The sequence below is a fragment of the Gavia stellata genome, chromosome 4, assembly GCF_030936135.1.
Source record: "Gavia stellata isolate bGavSte3 chromosome 4, bGavSte3.hap2, whole genome shotgun sequence".
NCBI classification, from domain to species: domain Eukaryota; kingdom Metazoa; phylum Chordata; class Aves; order Gaviiformes; family Gaviidae; genus Gavia; species Gavia stellata.
The window spans coordinates 15,519,034-15,541,311 of record NC_082597.1 but is presented as its reverse complement, the minus strand read 5'-3'; the positions used below and the strand labels follow the sequence as shown (position 1 = coordinate 15,541,311).

The 22,278-nt window shown below is 37.3% G+C and overlaps 1 protein-coding gene across 2 annotated transcripts in view; it reads left to right on the top strand.

Annotated features, from left to right (window-relative positions):
- ATXN7L1 (ataxin 7 like 1) overlaps window positions 1–19,051 on the top strand; it is a 39,468-nt gene extending 20,417 nt beyond the window's left edge. Inside the window, exons 4-10 of one of the 2 annotated variants that reach the window (XM_059816565.1) lie at window positions 794–876; window positions 1,733–1,989; window positions 4,309–4,501; window positions 6,958–7,079; window positions 10,243–11,191; window positions 15,322–15,396; window positions 18,706–19,051. In XM_059816565.1, the coding sequence (XP_059672548.1) occupies window positions 794–876; window positions 1,733–1,989; window positions 4,309–4,501; window positions 6,958–7,079; window positions 10,243–11,191; window positions 15,322–15,396; window positions 18,706–18,747 (1,721 nt within the window). In that variant the 3' untranslated portion in view covers window positions 18,748–19,051. The remainder of the gene's footprint in view (window positions 1–793; window positions 877–1,732; window positions 1,990–4,308; window positions 4,502–6,957; window positions 7,080–10,242; window positions 11,192–15,321; window positions 15,397–18,705) is intronic. The other variant, XM_059816566.1, reaches the window with a different exon arrangement.
- Window positions 19,052–22,278: the final 3,227 nt, after the last annotated feature.

Below are 22,278 nucleotides of genomic sequence, written 5' to 3'. Positions count from 1 at the left end.
TTGTTAACAGCTCTGTAGTGCAAACCCTAAAATTATATTAACATAACCTAAAGGAGGTGATGCTCTCTGTGGTATATAAATACTAAAATATTAATGAAAATGAAATATGCAAATACAACATATTCAATATTAATGCACTTTTAATGTTAATCATGAGTAGAACTCATGTAAATGCCTTTTTTTCATAATCTCCGCAAATTTAAACTTCATGCCTCCCTTCACTTAGGGAAATAAGAACTAACATACATGTTATTTTTACACAGATTTTGGGGACAGTTTTATATAACTTTCGTTTTTAAAATGCCACTAGTAATCTTGCATTAACTTTTGAGCCACTGTGGGTTGCTTTTCAGAGTTTCTGAGTATGTAAAAGAAATGTTGTTCAAAGCACTTCTGATATTTAGTCTATATGTGTCTTAGCCAAACTCAGTAGCTAGATTTGCAAATGCTGTTTTTCACAGCCTCAGAGGCAGCCAGCATTAGAGAAGGAGTTGAACTCACAGGTATTTGGCTTGGTCCCGTGTTTGGGCCACTCTGTTCAGCACAGCTCTGTAAGCAGATGTATTTCTATGAAGTCTGTGATTGAAATCCTGCTCCAAGTAGTTTTGAACATGTAAGGACAAAAAAATGCACAACTGTGAGTGATGCACATCACACTATTATGGGGTGCTGGAGTTGGGAACAGTGGTTCAGGTTGGGCCTGGTTGAATTAAGTACTATCAGGCAAAAATTATATCTACTCTGTAATAATCTATTTTTTTTCTCCTTTTTCTCCCCACCCCCCATCAAACAGAAAGAGAATTTGACCCAAATAAACACTGTGGAGTACTGGATCCTGAAACAAAGAAACCTTGCACAAGATCGCTCACCTGCAAGGTATTTTTCTTAGAAGATAAAATATCAGATGCTTTGTTATAGTTTAATCCTACCACAGTAGTTTGAGAGGTCATACCTGCTCCTGTCTTACAGACAATGGGTATGGTATTCAGACGCTGTCTTCAGGTAATTCTTTTGAGTAATTCTGTTTCTTTGAATCAGAGCATCTGCATTATTCCACTGATATTTCTAAAAAGATCTTTTTTTCTTGTCATTTTGTTATGCAAAAAGCATTAACGTTTCATGTAGAAGCGCAAATGTTATTTTAAATGCTCCTTTTTTGGTTCATGTGTGCAACAATGTTGAAATATAGTCAATTTTTAATTAAAAATTAACATGATTTTTGTTGAATAAATTACTTGGAGGCTGCCGTTGTGATAGTAATAAGTCTTATGTCAAAAAGTAACAGCAATGTAAGACATTTATAATGAACATTTGTATGTGTATGTGCTGCTTGTCAGTAGAGATGATCAGTTAAATTTACTTTAAGCTGTATGCACGTTTTTCAATCCAATGAAATCAATTTTTCATTCTAAGTTAAGAGCTACAATGATGTTACTTCTTAATATTTTAAAATTATTGGAATTACATTTTCTGTTTTGGAAAAGGTAAGTCAATAGACTCTATTATATGAAAATTGTTGCAAAAAGTAATTTTAGCCTTGATGTTGGCGTTTCTTAAGAATGACTTCATAAATTATCAAAGATAATGTGGAATAACAGCTTTATTTCCATAACTGTGGCTAAAGTTGTTTGAAGTAGATTTAATCTTTTAGAGTTGTGGTGTATCGGAAGTATAGAGGACTCATAAACAATGTCATGCACACACAAATGCTTTTTAACCACCCTATTTTTAGACTCATTCACTTAATCATCGACGAGCAGTTCCAGGCCGTAAAAAACAGTTTGACATCCTTCTAGCTGAACACAAAGCTCGATCCAGGGAAAAAGAAGTTGCAAAAGACAAAGAGCATCCACCGTCTGCAAGGGAAAGCTATCAGAGCCAGCCCACACCAGCACAAGACTCTCTGTCAGGATCTTCAGTGAACTCTGGGCAAGAATCTAAAGTAACATCTCCTGCAAAATCTAGACCACCAAATTCTGTACTTCCAAGGTAAGTAATTCTCCAGTGTGGAATGTTGCATTCTGAAGGTGCTGTAATAAATGTCGTAGTCTTTCATACAGCTTATTTTATAAGCATTCAGTACTTCTTTAGGCTATTGCATGATAAAACATATTAATATAAGAGCTTCTGCTAGCAGTAGAAGATAAGACTACGTTTATATTAACCTAAATCTGTCCATGGTAGTCTGTGGTCTGACTGGGAATGGGGTGAGGAGTTGTGTCCACCCTCTGATCAGAATCTCAGACTAACTGCATTTTTTGGCTAAAATGGTCAGTAATAATTAGAAAAGCTTACATGCAAGTCATTCGGGCACATTTGGGAATAAAAGTCTATTTACATGCATCAGGGTAGGTACCGGTGGTGAAATTCTGCACATTTACATAGAATTTTTCTCTGCAAATACTTCACCAATTACATCAGTGGAGTGTCTTGTAAAAAAAGGTGTAATTTAGTGTAAATGACAATGTAAGCAGCGAGTTCTTAAAACTATTGATTTGAAACTGTCCATAGCATGTCTTTCCTCATTTTGAAGGTTTTTCTTATGAAGGACAAAACCAGTTTTCAGACAGACAATGCAAACTTCTAAAGACATCCCTTTAGAAAAACTAGTATGAGGTATTGGATCTACTGAATTCTAATTATCCTCTGGTAAACTTCCCATAAGTTTTGGTTGGTTGGTTGAGGGTTTTTTTGGTACTAGTTTTAACTGAAGTAGATAGAGTTAAGCTAGTTGGTTTTGTTCATATTTATTTTGTTTCATATTTCTTTTCTTTGCAGAAGCCTTGGTCAGGGTTGGGTGCCCATTTTGGGGCTTTTGTACTAAGATAGTCCCTATTTCAAAGAAAAATTTGTTGTATTTGCTATCTCAAGTCTTATAGAGACAGCCATTTCCAATGTTTTCTCTGTGCTCATCAAGCCGTAATGAAATTTTATTCATACAATGGCAGAGGTGGCTCTTAAAGGTTTTGAGTGAAAGGACAATGAAAGATTACCTGTAGATAAATTGGTGAGAAGTCTGCATAATTCTTGTAAAAGGAATGACCTTACACAGTCCTTACACAGAGAAGAGCACAGAGGGACAGGCAGACATTGTCTTTAGTAGGTGTTACAGTCAAAAAAATAAAGAAACAAAACCGGAATGCAATTCCGCAAGAGTCAGCTGAAGAAATTGCAAAGGTAGTGGTACATGAGGAGGAGGATTTTAGCAGTCATACGCTGTGTTTGTAGAAACTACGCTTCTGTTTCTGCTGCAGTGCCTCTGTTATGTTGTCCTGTCTGTTTTTGCAAGCAGCCCTGCCAGAGGAAAGCCTTGCTACCGCTCTGCTGGGAGCCAGCAAGCCTGCAGCTCTGCTGCTGGAAGAGGTTATGTGAGTGCTCCCTGCTCTGCTGAGGCAAAGCTTGCTGGTTTCACTGAAGGTGGCTTGGCTTGACCTGGCCGACTTTTCCTGAAGGCTAAGGAGCACTTGCACAATCTAACCCTTGCAACAGCAATTGCAGCAGTTACTTCTAGCTGATGGACATTGTTGAGCAATCCCTGCTCAGTTCAGAAGAGGGCACCTGTCCACAGTCCTAGTGACTGCTGTGTCCTGATAGCATAAATTCATGAGACTGAAGAAGATCTTCAGATTTTACTCAAAGCGGACGTCTCCTCCAACCTCAGAGGTTCACATACATACTTGGTTGTACAGACTGTAATTGAGAATCCTTTTCACTCCCACTTCTAATCTGATTTGTTTCCAAGCTACTTTTGAAAGGCAAGGTACCTTCGTACCATATGCAAAGGCATTCCCACTTCGTTTTACTGGATTTTAGACAAAGGTAAAGAAAACCTACATGCTGTAAGAGGTCCTCCCAGTTACTTCACTTACTAATCTAGCTGTAGAGGGTGTCAGCTAAGCATTCTTATTGTATTTAGTACACTAATTTTGGTATTATATTGGTATGAAATAAAATTTCATAACTGGACCCTTGGGATCAATCAAGTAGCAGAGTAGTGGTGCTATGTTAGAAGATTACACATGTCTGATTTTTGTTTGCATTTTTTATGTGCTTTGCCTCTCTCAAGATCATAAGCTCAACCTCATGGCAAATTTAAAATCTCAGGCAATACAAAGGTGCTTCCGCTAACATTAACTTGATGTTAACCCATTATATATTTCTGACAAGACCAAATGTCAGCTATTCTGTAACTTACTGACCTTCTTTATATGATCATTTCTGGTATAATTTACTTTGATGCTTGACTCCAGCAGGTGAGTTCACAGAGCCTTTGAACACTGATGATTTAAATGTATATTCTCCTTCTAGACCGTCATCTGCAAATAGCATAAACAGCAACAGTTCTTCAAACCACAGTGGGTACGTACCAGAACTGCCACTGCCTTCCATGGGAGGAGATTTAACGAGCAGATTGTCCAGTGATGAAGGAGAAGCGGATGGAGCTGAAGAATCTGAGAAATTAGACTGTCATTTTTCTGGACACCATCCCAGACCTCTTGGGGTATGTGTCTGTCTTTGGCATGCCTTGCCATTATTCTTATGTAATTAGAGAGGGGAGAAAAAAGAGGTGATTTAGTAAAAATGTAAGGAATCGGGACCTTACATTCTGAAAACTGTATTCTAAAGAGAACAAATACATTTGACAGAAAATTATATGGATGGGATAAGGTAGAAGGAGAAGACTGGTCAATGCATGTGACAGACGTTGTTAGGTTGCAGGACAGGATGAGCAGCAGAAAATCAGAAGTTCTAGTTTTAGATTTTCCTCTCAGTAGACTGCAACCCGGGTGTAATTCTGCTAAACTGAGAAAAGTTACGTTGTTTTTAATGTGATATGAACAGATAATCTTTTGTGGTCATATTTCTTACAAAACTGTACCTTGCAATTGGTTATAGTTCTGAAAATTGTACGGCAGCAAAGAGCTAGTATAGTGCTTTGTTCTTTGTTGTAGTCTGGTTTGAAGCAGTAATTAAATATCATTTATATGAGTGTATGTGGACTTAGAAGCTATTGCTTCATTGATCTAAAAATGGAAAGTCTAGAGCACGGCATAGCCCATCTGCTCTGGCAGTGGCTTAACTGTGCTTCTCTGGCGGCTGTGTTTGTCTTTCTCCCACGTTAGTGAGAAATTTCATTGTAAGTAGTAAGAGCTGCCTTGTGGCATTATTGCTGCAGTGTGAATTTGTTTACACTGTACAAACCAAGAAGCAATGGGAGAACTCTTGAACTTCTAAGCAGTTGGTTCTCATCAAGATTGAGCCAAGGAATAAAATTAATGAAGACTTCACTTACGTGTTTTCTATACGATATGCAGAATAAAATGAACACTGTGATACCTGTAGCATTGTCTATGTTCCCTAGAGCAAAGGAGAACTTGTTACTGTCAGATACCAGGAAAAAGCATGAGCTGAACATAAAATGACTGTCAGGTGAAGTTCTGTATTTGGTTCTTACATAGAAAATAAGAATTATGAGAGTCCATATAGTACTATGATATGCAGTAACCTCCTGCTTCCTTGATACCCTTGTATTCTACTTCATTTTTGCTGGCTGCTTCTTTATGAATTAAAAACTAAAGGCTCACTGCATATGTGTCCACACAATTTAAAAAAAAAAAAATCTAAGTGCAGCCACTTCTTGTACAGGGATCATCCATGAGGCATGGCTGTCAATAGCCATTTTGTTTTAGGGTCCTAGTTCTGTCTCAAGGCAAATCCCACTGACTCATCTGGTCTTTGAAATCTTAGTATCTCTCAACTGAAGCAGTTACTGTGCAACTGTTCTTAGTCCATATCAACATGAAGTCAGAAAAGATGGTGTAAATTGCCTTCAGCACGGTTCATGCTAACTTGCTAAATTCCATATTGAAGCGGAGTGTTTTCCTTACATAGTCCTTCTCCCAGCTAGGTGGTAGTAATTGATGGGGAAAAGGCAGTAGCTTCTTAAACTACCTCTTAGTGGTAACTGATCTGTATCACTGGGAGGTGAGGCTAGTTTATCAACCTAGGTGGTGGTTTTAATTAAACTGTTTAACCTTGCCATGAAACAGACTTAAGATAAACAGTTACAGTCACCACTCTCTGTCCATTAAACTAAAAAGTGCTTTAAATGGCTGCTTTATTACTGCATCAGTAGCTTCTGCTCTCAGCCAGAATTTGTGTGATGTGGTCCCTGCATGATGGAGAGTTGTCTTGTTTTCTGAGGATGATTTATAACGGGTTTCTCTCCCACAAATAGGTGTTGCGGCAGTTCTCTGCATAATGTGAGATCCATAAGCCTCAACTGAAGAAAGGGTAGATTCCTGATCATACCATTTCAGTGTAGTAGGACTTTTCAGGAAGTTCTCCAGAGGAAGCGGTGCAAATACTCCTGAGCTCTGCAGAATTCTCAAAATATTTACTACTCCTTTAGATGATTTTCATACACTGTGAAGAGTGTATCCAATGCTCTGTTGTAGCGCAGGTGCCATGGACGATGATTTATTTTTTTACTGAAATGTCACTTGTTTGTTTGTTTATTAAATAGATACTAAAGATGCTCTCATTGCACCTTTTTCCTCTTCAGTTACATTTTTATTCCTGTTACACAATTACGAGAATAATGTGCACAAAACTGTAACTGTCATTCTGAGGCAGCAAGAGTATTATTAGCCAGAATTGCTTCCTTAACAGTACCTCAGCATTTATATTCTTTCCCTGTCACACATAGGTGCCTGATAGTAAACTGACTTGTTAGTGAAGTATGAAGTATACTTTACACTAAGCTGAAACATTATGCACATATTTCATATGTCATGCAGAAAGTATTTATGCTGCAGGTAGTGAAAAACACCTTTTTAAAGAGGAGGTGTACGCATGTTATAAATTACAAAGGTGTTCCTTGATCTACAAATGATAATTATTTTACAATGTAGAAATTTTTTTTTATAAACAACGTTGAAATATCTTTTCTTTCAGTTTTGTTCATATGGCAGTCGCTTAATGGGAAGAGGGTACTATGTCTTTGACAGAAGATGGGACCATTTTCGATTCGCACTAAACTCCATGGTAGAAAAACACTTGAACTCACAGATGTGGAAGTAAGTGGGATTTTTACACTTGGTGGGTAGTTTAACATTTTTAAGTCCATAAAACTTCTAAACTAAACACTCCATGGGAAGCGTTTGTAAAATAACCTCTGTATTAAGGCATAGCAGTAATATGAATACAAATTTTCTGTTCTCTCTTAAGGAATATGCAGCACAACAAAACAATCTGCTATTGTGATGTAAATTTCTGCCAAATTTAGGACTTTTTTAGTTCTTCTGAATCTGAGGAGGAATAATTCAGTAGTTCTGTTAACATTACTTAAAAGCATTAAAGCTCACTGTTTTCTGGATTTGGAGATATGTTTTGATATCATATCGTTTTATAACACACAGGTTAGATTTTACCTAGATTTTTATACCTGCATCATGCACCGATATCACCCATTCAGACTTTGCTTTGTAAGACTCATGTGTTGTAAAATAAGGAACTCAGTACACATTTGCGTGTGCTTAAGATGGAACATGATAGTTTTTTAGTCCATAGTGCCCTTACTGGCTTTGGGGTCTTAAAATTATGATTATTACTCACTATTGAAGCACCTCTATATCATGTATGCAGGTTCCAAGCACTATAGGCTTTGGCTACACAGATACATTAAAACAGACTCCACTTCTAAAAAAGATGCTTATTCTTTTTTTAAAAAACAGATATCTGAAAAGCCCATGGCATCTGCAGATAGGATTGATTTTTTGGGGGTATTCTGCTACAGAATATGCATTCTTCTTCCAATGTAATGACACTAAAGTGCAGTGTTTCATGTCACTGTTTATTATCAGGACTGTGTTATATTCATTGGATGCCAGCCATTAGATAAACAAGGTTTGATTTTTATTTAAATATTTTTTTGAAACACTAAAGCTTGGCTTGTCTGACTAACCTGGTAACTTGATGGTAACAGTGCTACTGTGCTGGGAGACATAGTTTGGAAATGGTTGGGTTTGCCGTAAAAGGGCGAGTTTCATGTCTGTTTAGAGACAGATCGCGCTTGATCTGCGAAGGGTTCCTCTCTTCTACTTTGTAAATTTGGCTGTTAACTAGTGTCTGTCACCTTCCACAAATAAAACTGATTCGGTTTCCTTAAATAGGAAGATTAAAACTTGTTACCTATTGGCTTTGTTTGTCTAGGAGAAAAGATACTCGGGCATCTGAGAAAATGTGTCACTAGTACCGCTACTATCACGAAAAACAAAAATAACCTCTGTAGTAGTTATATGATACAAGAAATAAACAGGCCTCATCCTGCTCCCACTAAATCCAATTGTAAATGTTTTCCCAAGTTCTAGCTGTTTATGTAATCTCTAATATTATAATGAATTCCATCCATACTTACTTGTCTATGTAACACAGGAAGCTCACAGTGCTTAACCCCTATTGTATTCTTCTATTGTCCTCAACCCTTCTCTGGACTGACTGATCTTTTCCTGTCTTCCCCAAGCAGGGGTATGCGTAAAGCTGTTACTTTATAACCGGTGCTAGTGCAGCTCTGTAGCTGTGGCTCATCCAGCTGAGACAAAGGGTAAAGGGATGCAAGGCCATATTTTGAGAATGATAGTAACATTTACAAAGTACTTGTTATCCCTAGTTCTCAAAGTACTTTACAGAGGTGGTTAAGAATTATTTGCCCTTCTTTAAAAATAATCTGAGGAATGGATCTGATAAGCAGCTTTGTTTGCGTAGCAAGTCACAGGCAGTAGGACTTCCTCATTCCTGGCTGCATGGACCGTATGTAATCCCTTATGTAATTGTGCCATAAACAGTGTTCTGTCTGACAGTCTCTATAGGAAGAATACCAGGAGAGAACTCTTGTAATTAGGATTTGATTTATGATAAAACAGCACACCCAGTGCTGCTCTTTTATCATACTTTGAGGGCAAGAGTAATTAAGCCTTTAAAAACTGAAAAGGTGTCAGTAGTGAGGATAACAAGGGCAGAGTTATGGTGATGTACAGCTTCTTAACAAAGAGGATTAAATTGTGAATTAAATTTTAGTCTAAATAATGAGAAAAGCTCACATGATAATTTTCCAAGAGACATTATGGAAGTCTGGTTCTTTGTTAACACTGGACTAGATAAAATAATAGAAGATGGTGGCTGAATAGAAAGGAAGTTGAATGCATTCTACTAATTTCACAGGTAATATTATTAAACTTTATTCTCAGAATAGTATTCAACTAGTTATCAAGCTTATCAAGCATTGTTTAATATTTTGTCAATTTTTCAATATTAGTGAAATTAATCAATACCTTACCTAGTTAATCCTGTCTAACCAGCTCTCAAATGAGCTGTTGGGAATAGCACTGCATCGGGAAAGGGATGAGCTTTCCTCTTTAAGCTCGGTGATTAAGTGCTTCACAAACCCCCAACCTGGCTCATTTACTACCCTCATCAAATCTAACCTGTGAGTCTCGGTTGATATTGAAACTGTTCCACAACTTGTACTTTCAAGCAACACATATGCAATGAATGAAACAAAGTGACTAGAATGTTTATAGATCCCACCATCAGGCATTTTATTTGCACTTTTAAATTGTTTGGTAAAATAGGAAAGGAAAAAAAGGAAATTAAATTTGTAATAAAGTGATTAAGTTGTAACACTATGCACTTAATTGCTACATGGGGCACTTGTGCTGAAGGGGAGCTCAGTTCTGGTTTAACTGAGTTACAGAGTTTAGGGCTCACGTGCCACAACAGAATTTTATAGGGAATATTATGCTGTATAGTTCTTTACCTAATCATCATTTTAAGTCTCCGCTGCCTTCACAGATTTAATGTGCCTCATTTTGAAATTAAGTTTTAGGAAAATATACATCATGACCCAGCTTTCCTGAATCCTTACAATATTAAAACACATGTGTTTTGGGTTTTGTTGTTTGTATTAAATCCCAAAGAACCTTGCAATGGAATTGCAAGTTTAAAGAGAGGGAAAAAAAAACAGAAGTAAAAGAATTTTTAAGCTGTTGTAGAATGCAGGGCTGACGTTGAACTGTGAATATTAAAATATATGTGATTGGTAGAATAGGAATCAAAATTAGAATGAACTAGGTTTACCTTTTTTAATAAGTTGGTTCTTCACAGAAGTCATTTCCTGTCTGCGTTGTTTGGATGGAATTTTTTATGTATCTAAAACTTTTTTTTTTTTCCTTCTCTATTTAGGAAAATTCCTCCTGCGGCAGATAGTCCCATGCCTTCTCCAGCAGCACATGTCTCCAGTCCTTTTCCAGCATCAGTCTTGCAGCCTTTCAGCAACCCCAGTGCAGTGTATATTCCTTCAACGCCTATCAGTTCAAGAATCACTTCTTCTTCTTACATAATGACATCAGCCATGTTATCAAATGCAGCCTTTGTGACAACGTCAGATACGAATTCCATTATGTCACACACTACAGCTTTTCCTCATGTGGCTGCAAGCCTAAGTATCATGGACTCAACTTTTAAGGCGCCATCAGCTGTGTCACCAGTGCCAGCAGTCATCCCTTCCCCATCCCACAAGCCATCCAAAACAAAAACCAGCAAATCCTCAAAAGTGAAAGACCTGTCATCTCGGAGTGATGAGTCTTCAAGTAACAAAAAGAAAAAGCCGCAGTCGTCGTCGTCATCATCGTCCTCATTATCTTTGCAGACATCTTCCTCATCTTCATTTTCAGGGTCCCACAAAAAGAACTGTGTCCTGAACCCCAGTTCAACTTTGAACTCCTATCAGGCTACATCTTCCTATAACAGTATGTCTGTGCACAATACAAATAATGGAACAAGCCCACTCAGTGCCAAATCGGAGCCCTCAGGACGGACTTCATTATCAAGTAGTTCAACAGACTCAGTGAAACATATGAGCATGGTAGTAAGCAGTATTGACTCTTCTAATCTGTCTGTATCTTCTCTTGTGCACCATTCAGGGGACCACTCCCTGGGAGCACATAATGCAGTGTCTTCTCTACCCCTTTCTTTTGACAAATCAGAAGGAAAAAAACGTAAAAACTCTAGTTCTAGTAGCAAAGCCTGTAAAATCACTAAAATGCCTGGTATGAATAGTGTTCATAGAAAGAGCACTGCCAACCTTATTTCTGCGGTGCCAGATCCTACAAGCAGCTCCATCTCTCGGCAGGTAAGGGACTCTTCCTCTTATTTTTTTGCAGGTCATGTCTGACTTGCTTGAAATATTTCATGCATTCTGAAAAGAAAATACTGTGTTTGCTTCAGATTGTTTTTCATCACACGACTTACTTTCTAGGTTAATACAGAAACATGTTTGTATTTGTTTTGTATTAATCATAGAAAGATGCTTTGAGAGTTAAAAATATATGTATATACACTTTCTTAAAATATTTTATGAGAAGTTTTTATTCAATTAATAAAGTGGCCATTTGTATCTTTGAAAGTAGAATTGAATGTCCAGAATGGATAAATAATTTTTAGAAATTAATTTTGGATCTTAATTCTCATCTCTGAAACAAATTGTGTCATTAAATCAGGAAGATAAGAGTCAGCATTTCTGTTTGTTTCTTTTCCCAAACTTGTTGCTGATTCGTCTTTTAATGTTATGCAAGTCTCCTCATTTTTCTTACGTAAAATGCTTCCATCTACCTTTCTCTGTGGGGAGAGTCTGAGATGCCTGACCTCAGATGCTGTTTCCTGTTTGGAAAAATTAAGAAATTAAGATCTTAACGAGCTGACCTTTAGTGGACATTTGATTATTTTTTTTAGTGTGCATGTGTTTAGAATATTGAAGTCAGTGCAAGAGATAAGGTTACACGCAAGAGATAAGGTTACACACTCTTACTTCATTGTCACTAGCGATAGAGCTTTGACTTCTCTTTCAGTGTTGCTATATAAGGACAAAAGTATATATGAAGTAAAATTTGATGGAAAAACTGCCAATACGATCTTTATAATGATCTACTGTTTCATTGTGCTGCCGTGTGCAGTGCTGTGCAGTGCACAGAAAACAAAGCTTGGCCCTGGCCTCTGGAAGACAAAACCATAGAGAATAGAATACCTTAGAAAATCTAGAGAAGGTAGCTTAGCAGATTTTTCTTGTTTCTGAACGGCTGTGAAACTCATTTCCTAAGGACATTGTGCATAAAACAGAAGCTGGAAATGAAGAGGGTAAGATCGCAGGCAAGGCAATCCGTAGGTAGTAGCAGACAGAAATGGGAGTGGAAGAAGGGAATAAACAAATTCTAAAACTGGTATAGCAGACAGAATGAAGGTCTCAAAGAATGACTTAGCAGGTATATTTTCTCTTCCCTGCTTCCAGCAGAGGTGCAACTGAGATTATTTGTCTGGCTTTTAAAAATGGGTAGTGGCATTGTCTTTAAGTCACTGAAGTCAGCGGAGGATGCTGTAAATTCTTCATTCTGTCACACATCTGATTTTTGAAATATGTGTGTGCCCAAAAAGATTAAATTGCCCTGAGATTACTATCTCAAATGGGAAGAAAAAGTCAGTACAAATTGTTACTTTGGTACAAACATTGGTATTAGGAAATGGATTGTATCCTTTTTTTGCAGTACATAGAATGTATCTGTAGCTAGCACAGTCTGAGGAAGTCTTACAGATATATGCAAGGGGTTCTGAGTTCAAATTCTGACTCCCCTAGTGATTAAATCTGTTCCTGTGGGACATTCCTGTTCCAGTTTGTGATGTATTTCAGCATGTTGCACAGTAATGGAAGTAAATAAACCTTAAAGAATCAATCAGAGGTCTTTCCTGAATATTTGTAATGATACACAGATTTTTAGACATTATGTTTTTATGTACATGTACAGGTGCATACACATATATCTGTATACATGCATATATGTGTGTGTATATGTGTAAAAGTTGGTCACGCTTTCCTCTTACACAGCTGGTCTTTGAAGCTACGCTAGTAATCAAAAATAGGAGGTAAAGTGGCGCTGATTGTATTTCAGAGGTCTGGCTGGCAGCTAATTGTCTTTGTGACAAGGATACTGAATTGTATGCAACACAAAATAGGCATTTCCTACTGTTTATTTATGGCATAAATAAATGAAATTTGTACCCACTTAAGCTTATGGGTCAAATAATATTATGTACTCTACATGTGAATATTAAAACTCTGGAGAATACAACACTTGAAATCACTTTTAAGCTGTGCTGTTTTGACTTGCTGTGCTCTAGAAAAGCAATCACAGCAAAAATTCCACAAAAAAATCAGTATTACTTAAAATCTTGCTCCTGTTCCCTGATGTAATAGGACAAATTAAATTAAGAGAATAAGAACACAGAAAAAAGATCAAGTGACTGGTGATAGGCTCAGGTAGGTTTTTTTCTCATTTAATTCAAGTCTGGCCTGGATAGATGGTAACTGAAAGTGTTAACCATTGGGTTTTGAAGTATACTTTATTTTTAAAAGAAAAAAAGAGACTTGAGTCCTGGCCTCATCCAAACCCTTTTGAAATGGTGTTCCCATCATTAAAGACCCAACACAACTGGGAATCTTTCTTTCTTATTTTCACTGAGTGCTGTAACTGTTCAGTCTGTCTGAATTACGCTTCTGTCCTGGAGCGCTGCCCTTCCAGCGCTGAATGAAGACAGTATGGTAAAGCAGCTCAAAGCTGACCAGAGTGCTGCAAGCTCTGTTGCTCCTTGCTTTGTCTTACGTAGAGAGTCAGGCTGTTAGTCGTAGGAGCACTGAATGAATGAAGCCTAAAGAGGTGTAATATTCCCTCTCATGATTCTAAGATCTCAGTGAGCCCATTTCCTGTTGGCTATTTTTTCATTTAAAAGATGGACATGTATTTTATTATGGAAGGGACTTATGACTATTATAATGGTGGATGTAGAGTAGAAAGGTTTGCAGGCATGTCACAAGGTTCTGAATGTCCAGGAAAGATTTTACAAGGTTCTGTATCTTTAGTCAAGATTTGTATATTGAAGAAAAACTTGATATGGGACATTACTGCCTGGAGAAGAACAGCTATGGCATACAAAACAGCAGGCTAAAGGGAACAGGATAGGTAGAGGCCTATGCTTTTAATCTTTGCGTACCACAGGAGCTGCCTTCAGAATTGGCTGTAAATAAAAAGTTTAAACATTTCTTCTGGATAGAATGTGAATAGGAAACACTGTTTTAAACAGTTACTGTGAGAAAGGGCAGATATGGAAGGGGAGACAAAGGCTGCCTTACACTACATACATGAAAGGGCAAAACAACAAATGATGTTGCAGAAGGGAAGGAGAAAACTGATGTTGGTGAAAACCCTGCCAGCCAATGCCACAGTCCCATCTATTCAGTAAGATACTTGCAACTGCATTTCCCACTGTCTTTAGAAGACAGGTCCTTGCTACCTCTCCAACAAATGATTAAGGTTGATGTTACTTGAAGTCCATTGACTTTGTAATAACTATTCAAAATCCAGTCATCTGCCATTTGCAAGCAGGTGTCCATGGTTAATGTTTATCAGCCTTGTAACCCCTGGGGAACTGCTCCTCTGACTCAACAGCTGTCTCCCCTTTTGTATCGCAACAGAAATATCTACACTACATTTATAGGTCATTGTAAAAAACCTAAGACAGACTGCTCTTGCAGAGTGCTGTAATCTCTTCAGCATTGAAATATGCAGATTGGATATTGCAATATTTTAACGAAGTACTTTTAAAACATATGTATATGTACTGTCAATTTGCATTCCAAAAGAAATTCTCTGATGCAGTAAATTGATACCATTGCAAATTTAAACCTCTGGAGTTTAATTCTTCTGGTTAGTATTTGCTTTATTTAGCAATAGTAAATGAAGACTCTATATGGAAGAAAATGGAATAACTTAGGGCATGCTGTGGTGATTGGCCGCTTGCTTTGAAACCCCCAGGAGTAGGGAAGGTCCCCTGGGGGAGGAATCTGTGACCTTGAGTACTCTGTGCTCTATCAGTTGCTGATTAGCTGCACTAAGTGACTCCGGTAACTAGAGAAACTAGTACTCCTGTCTAGAGAGGTGGGGGTTTACAATCTACATTCTCCCAGCAACTGTTTCTTATGTTGTTTTCTGACCTGTGACAGTATTTATATGCCTTTTAAGTGTTTATTTAAGGTATACAGGCTCTGAAAGATAATTACGATTCTATCTGAAGTATATCTTCTGCAATAGCAAAATACCTGTGTTCCAAATGCAAAGCAATTAGTGCCACTTTACACAGGAAAGGGAAGGCCATTACCAGCGTCTGCATTTGACTGACAAATATGCCTCTCACTACTGCTCAATTAATGTCTTTCAGATTGGAAAAAATAGCAATGTAGCTTTGTCACAATCCAGTCCTTCGAGTACATCAAACCCTGTACACAACAGACAAGTAAGTTGCTTTAAAAAAAAGTGTACTGAAGTAGTCTGTAAGCCGTTTTGAAATATTTTATATTGTATAACCTTGAAATACAACTTCCTTATGAATACAATCCTTTATAGAAACTGTCTTTCGGTGAGCTAATATTAGATTTCTGCTCTCACTTAATTTTTTTTCCAGCTATTTTCCCCTCTGAGATTTATGAATTAACAAGTTTTCTGCTTGTTTTTCACCACCTGTAGTACACCTCAGGTTGGCTTATGTGCTGCTTACTGGCTGTTGCTTGGGTGATATAAACTCAGCAGCAGCAGAAACTGCGCAGGATCCAGCTAAGCTAACGTGGTTTTTCTATCCAACTTCCCCTGCTGCGCAAGATGGCACAGCAGAGTGCCCAGACTGGCATAGAAGGGACAGCATTTAAAAATAGGCCAAAAGTGAAAGCAGCAAGGGAGGACAGAAACAGAACAGAGAAGCCAGGGCACTTGACTATTCAGAGAAACTAATCTTGAAAGCATAACTAAGCTAAGCATAATCTGAATTCTTCTTAGACTGAGAGAAGTCCTTAGCGCTCCCACCATACCTGTTCATCCACACAGACTAGTAGTCAGATAATTATAATAAATTCTGTAACTCGGCTTTTTTGTGAGGACAGGTGCTTGACCTGTGATCCAGCCCTCATCTGTCTGGAGGACTGATAGACTAGTTTATTTTTTTAATATGGCCCCTACTGTTTGACTCTCCAAGTTCAGTAGTTTATCAAGAATTCATGATCAAGATCCTTGGTATGAAAAGGTTTCCCACCTCAGCAAGGTGTAGTCACAAGTAAACAAAAATTCCAGAGGATTTTTCTGTACAACCCGTCAGTATTTTAGAATTCTGTTACATATTCTGGCTAAATCATACAGGAATAGTTATTCTAAATGGCTGTGCTGCTTAGTTTCTGCTGCGTAGACACAGCAAAAGAGTAGTATGCTTGTAGTAATGATAACCCACAACTGTATCCCCATTAAAAATATTCTGGATCCCTCACATCTTGAGATGAACTGCCAAACAGCAATTTTTTTTTTTTTTTTCCTCTTGGTGCTGAATGCAAAGCAGTATACATGTGGAAGAAATACTCTGCAGGGGAAAAAAGTGGAAAGTTTCTTCATACTTCTAGGGACTGGCATTTTGCTGTGTGAGACAGTCATCCAACTGCCAGTAACCAACATGGAACAAAGCTGTTCTGAAGTGCAAAACTGGTTTTGCTTTAACCTCCTGCTCCTGTGTTAGTATAAAATACACACTACCCGAGGAGCAGAGCTTGTTGGGATCTGTTGCCTAGATCCCATGGGGAAAACCTAACAGTACGAAACATTAATTTTGTGGCAGGCTTATGTAAACAGAGGCTGTTGCTGAGCTTTTCAGCTGCCTCTTTCCGTAACTTTATCAAAAATAGAAGTGTTTGCTTCTTTTAAGCCCCACAAACTCTTTATTGTTAACAATATGTTTCTGTCAGTTTGGTAGTTGAATATGAAGCTCAGAATACAAATACAAAAGAAAATCAAGATGTATTAAGTTTAATAAAACTTTTTATAAAAAAAACCCTCTAACATGGGATTTTAATATTTGGAATTATGAATAATGGTTACCTATCTAGTAAGTGCTTGTCACTGTCAAAATAAGTCTGAGCTGCTTTGTTGACAGTTTCATCTCCAGTCTAGCAACTGAATAGTCTCTAAATAAAACTTTAGTCTTAAACTGTGCTATTATATTCTTTACGAATGTGCTATTAATTAGGTAACAATAAGAGGATCTATAAGTATATGCTGTGTCAGTAAAGATATCACTGGGGGAACCTGAGCACTCTTGTTTTTAACATTAGTGTCGTTACAACCATGATAATCAGGGAGCCTGAATGAAGCAAGGTCTATAGGCAGAAACAATCTCTGCTATACACTGGGGTTTATAGTTGGAAAAATCAGGCAAGTTTTCACAAATACAAGCCAGAACAGCAGACTTTTAACAATGCAGTTTGAAGTAGAATTGCAGCCGTCAAGGTAAATGTGAGTATAGAGCAGTTACTCTGGACTGCCTCCACTGTGTTACCTGGTCAGGCAACCCAGGGGGGTTGTCCGCTGGTGCAGAGGGAGAGCTAGAAGGGAGAAGATTGCTGTTTCCCAAGGGAGAGGGGTCCTTAACTCAGCACGGGGCTGAGTGACTGGGTGAGAATGAGGCATTCGGGAAGCTGCGGTAGGCTGTAAACCCAGTCTGCTTTGAACCTGTGATCACCTGCCTGCCGTCCTACTGCGAAAGCTGGCTTCCCCGCTCAGGGGGCTGAGAGGACGTGCGGCAGTGCTGTGAGAGTCACCTGCCACCGATAACGGGGTGTTTCCCTTTCGTGAGCTGTGAGGTAGAGGTGCCCTGTGCTTGTTTCGATTTCACACAAGCAGTTTCTTTTGGTCATTTGCTACATTTGTTGAAGTACATTGTACTCTTGGGTACTCCTGTGAGGGACTGGTGGATTGTGAGGGTAACTGCTGCGGGCCTGTCTGCTCTCTCCCCTCGCATTAAACTCAGTCAGGTTAAACTCAGACAAATTGTTCTCAATTCATGTTTAATTTGAATGTTGCTGCATCTATTTGAGACCTGAACAGGGGCTTGTATACATAAAAGCCTGCCTGTTTTTCCAACTATTGTTGCTTTAATAAAAAAGTACTACTTTTCCTTACAAAAACTACTTGGTTTTTAAGAAACAGTAATGGAATGGTAGTTTTACAGTCAAATTATTTGTGCCTGTTAATACAAATTATGTATTAAAAGCTTGTTTTCTTCAGATTTTATTCTTGTTCTAGGTTTATAACTAATCAAGTGTTTTTGTCTTCATAGTGCTTTTAGGTGCCTGAATGTGTTAACACTTCAAGACCTCAGTATGTGGTGGTTTTTAAATACTGAGTAACTAGATCATTTTATTAAGGGAAGGTGGCAACGTGTATGCTGTGCGGGGATTCCTTGTGCATGAAAACATGCTGTGTAGAGGAAAAGATTCTTCAGAGTTGTCATCTAATTGCTGCTCTTTATTTGTAATCATACACCAAGTTAATGAACATGAGATGCACCAAAGCTTACTAAAATCAGACAGTCCCAAAAGGAAATACGCTGTTTATTCAAAGCAGTTCCTTTTCTTAACAGCCTAATGTAATCAGTAAACAGGGAGGGAATTCAGTTCAGGGACTTGAAATAAATTCCTGCTTTGAGTTCTGCCAGATGCAGATATTATTAAAGTATTATACACTGAAAGACATTTTGTGATTTTGAACCTGGCTCTGGTTTCTCTTTTAGAAGACATCAAACCGGACTGGTAGAATAAGGACTCTTCCATAACAAGGAAAAGGAACCAGCCTATAATCTCTAGCTCTCAGCAGCCCTACTCCACAGGGTTTTTCTTTTCTATGTCCTGCAGGTGGATTTAACCTTTTATGAATTTGTGGTTTTAAAGAGAATTAAATTTACAGAAAACTGTAATAGTGATTTGTTTAGTTTTTCACTTGTATTTGCCACTGATCTGTGCGTTCTGCTTGGTTATGTTTCATGCCTTTTAAAGCTGTTAGCGTTGCAATGCTCCCTTTGTTTCCTTACCAGAACACAGCGGACATTCCGAAAAAAAAATCCAGATCATTATTTGAATTTATTTAAAGGATCTCCAAATTTTTTCATTAAATAAAAATTACAGTAATTCTGTATTTAAGCTTGTCCTATGGATAAAAATTGAGTGCATTTCTTAGCAATTTGCGAACAGCTGGGGCACTGCAACTTTAGGGACTAATCCTGACTGGTGCTCTGTACCTACAGCATTTAATAATTTCAGTGAGAATTCTGAGTGTTCAGCCTCTTCCAGGATCAGGCTCTTATGGAATCTATCCTTCAATCAATGCATAGAGGATTTTTGCACCAAACTGTAATTAATGTTATCAGGGGCTCAACATGTAAAATCCCCATATCTTGGTGGATTTCTAGACCCTTAAGATCATAGCACTTGATAACTTCAGTAAACAGTTTGGGTTTGCAAGGAGAGGAGTTGAGCAGATTGGCTTGCATTAATAGAATTGCACTGACAGTGTTTCTTATAGGATTACTGTATAATTTTTTAATAAAATATAGATTTTATAATTGGGAAGCCAATACTAGGTACTGGAACAATAGTACAGAGGAGTTAATTTTTATTTCTACAGTGTTAAAAGTGCACTTATATGCTGGTTTATTTACATCTTGGGGGAAGGCGAGAGACTGCAAATAGGGAGATTATTACTACTTTCTTTTTTAAAAAAAGAAGGCTTAAGGCAAATTTTAAGACTAAAAAATGTTTAAGCAATTATAAACAAGGCTAGACCCTTTGAAAAAAGTTTAGAAATATTCTTAAAATAAATTTTTATAGTGTTAATTTTGTAATAATTTATGTTTTGCTATACTTCAGAGCTAACTGACCGGTATAGTTTCAGAAACAGTATGAAACTTAGGAAAGTTTAAGCAATGTTTATATTTTTAAAATGTTCTTTGAATTATGTTTTTATTGTACATTTCTTCAGACTGAAAAAATGTGTACATATCTTTGTTATTTTTGCACAATTTTTGTCTTATTCAGTTTTAGGAGCAGTACTATGTTGATTTTTTTTTAATTTATTTTGAGTTATAAAACTGCAGGAGTTTAAAAATCTCAGTAACAGTCATCCTCTGTAATCAATGAACTGCTATTTCTAGTTCTTGAGGGAAAACAGTGGTTGTGAGATTCAGTGGTTGCTTCTGAGAAATAATGCTAATCAATGACTGAAGGAGCAGTGTTGTAGTTTTAGGAAGCTTTAGCTCTTTCCATGCATCTTTTAATTGGAAAGCTGGAATATGGAGCCTGTCCTTTGAATGCTGCTTAATTTTTTTTTCAACTCGCTTACACCTGACAGCATTTCATGAAAGTTAAACACCAAGTGAAAATCCCACAGTATTCTTTCATCATCAAAGAATCATTATTTAATTATCTGTATCAAAAATTTCAGCCTGAAAAGTGAAACGGAAGTAAACATTTGAAAAAAATGGATACAAACTGGACCAGCCTATAATGCATTATTAGCGTAGCATTCACTCGGTAGTTCTTTTTCTTCCCCATTTGCCTGAAAATCTTGTGATTTGTTTCCAGCAATAGAGGCTCAGAAGCTTTGGTTGTTACACATCCGCAATGCATAGGCCCGTCAGCCATAAAAAGCGACTTGGATAACTTGTATGCCTTCTTTTGTATTGATGTAACAATTGTAAATAGTGCTGATCGACCTTTGTAGAGAATAGTTTATACAGCATATTCTATTATTGCTGATTCTCAGTGAACTATTGTTTTAAAAAAAAGAAGAAAAAAAGAAATTTTTCTATTTACACCTTATATTTTGTTATGCTGTTGACCCATGGCACTTTAACAAAACTCTGTGGGTTTTGCATAGCTGGTCAGTCATGGGATATATTAAATAACTGTTGTTGCACAGAAATGAATTTGCACCTGCTATATTGTGCTTTCCTACTACAGATTTTAGAACCTTTTCCAGAAGACTTTTGAAGAAAGCATGTCCAATCATTCTAAGAAAAAAAAATGCCATACTTGTACAGCCAATTTCTTTTCTACAATCCATATTTTGTAACACTAAGTATTTTCATTCTTTGTCCTGCACCTTTATGTATTAGCAGTATCAAATAGAATTCATTCCATGCTTGTGATAATTGTAAGCAGAATAAATGTCTAAAGTAGGTGTAAATAGTAAATTCTATGGCTTACAGTTTAAAAAAGGAAAAACAGAACAAACATGTATCTGATTGATACTGCCATGGTTCAACACCGGGCCTGGAGATATTCTCTAGTGAGCGATTGTATTTTTTGTTTTTTTGCTTTATTATTATTATTTTTTTTTTGTAACATGGCTTTGTAAATAAAATAATTTATATGTTTGTAAGAAACAGGTGGGTTTTGTCATTATTTATCTTTGCAAAGCAAAAATGGTAGGTATTGCAAGACTGCCCTTTTTCTTCCCAGAAGCTGAAATACACCGTGCAGATAGCCAGCACTGAGCATTTGACTGGTAGTTCGAAAGATCTGCCCAGCTCTCTGTACATGGCTGAATTGCTCTGCGATTATTTTTGGCATTCGTGTCTAAAATATTTCTGTATTTACATGTCAGGACATGTGTGACGATCAGCTACAGAGGTTTTTGCACTGATAAATAATTTTAAAATTCCTTTGCTTCGCTGAATGCATTTTCTCATTCCTTATGAGTGTAAAAATTAACTTTGCTTGAGCTGCTAGATTTAGGAATTCTCACTTCAATGGGCAGTACAAATTTATAACCAGTCTTTTTATCGTTGTTAATACTAAAAATGCAACTTTTATCTAGGCATTAAAATTCTTGTTCTGTGTAAAGCCTGTTCCAATTACAGATCAAATGAGACTTAAATTGTTCATCGGCTTGTCAGCTCTGCAGAGAGGATTGCAGTTTTTTTCTCTCGCAGCAAACCTCTTCTGCAAATCTGGGGAAGATGTACATTTTTGTGCTCCTTTTATGAAGTATTTGGAAACTCAGTCTTGGAGATACTGTAGGGAAGACACTCACAATTATGCTATGATCTTTTTTAAAAGCAAGAAATTTGGACTGCAAACTGCATTTTTGTATGCATACACTCAGAACTGGCAGAGAGCTGGCCTGCGTTCCAGGAAACAGTAATCAAAGGAGGAAAATTTTACCTTCTAGGTCAACAGCTTTTTGTGCAATGTCTTGCATGTTCTGATGCACGTGGCAAAAGCTAATCCTGAACTTCCTCTTTACTGTTCAATGTGTGCCTTGGTCTGAGCTGCTTATCTTTTGAAAACCTTTTTTTTTTTAAATC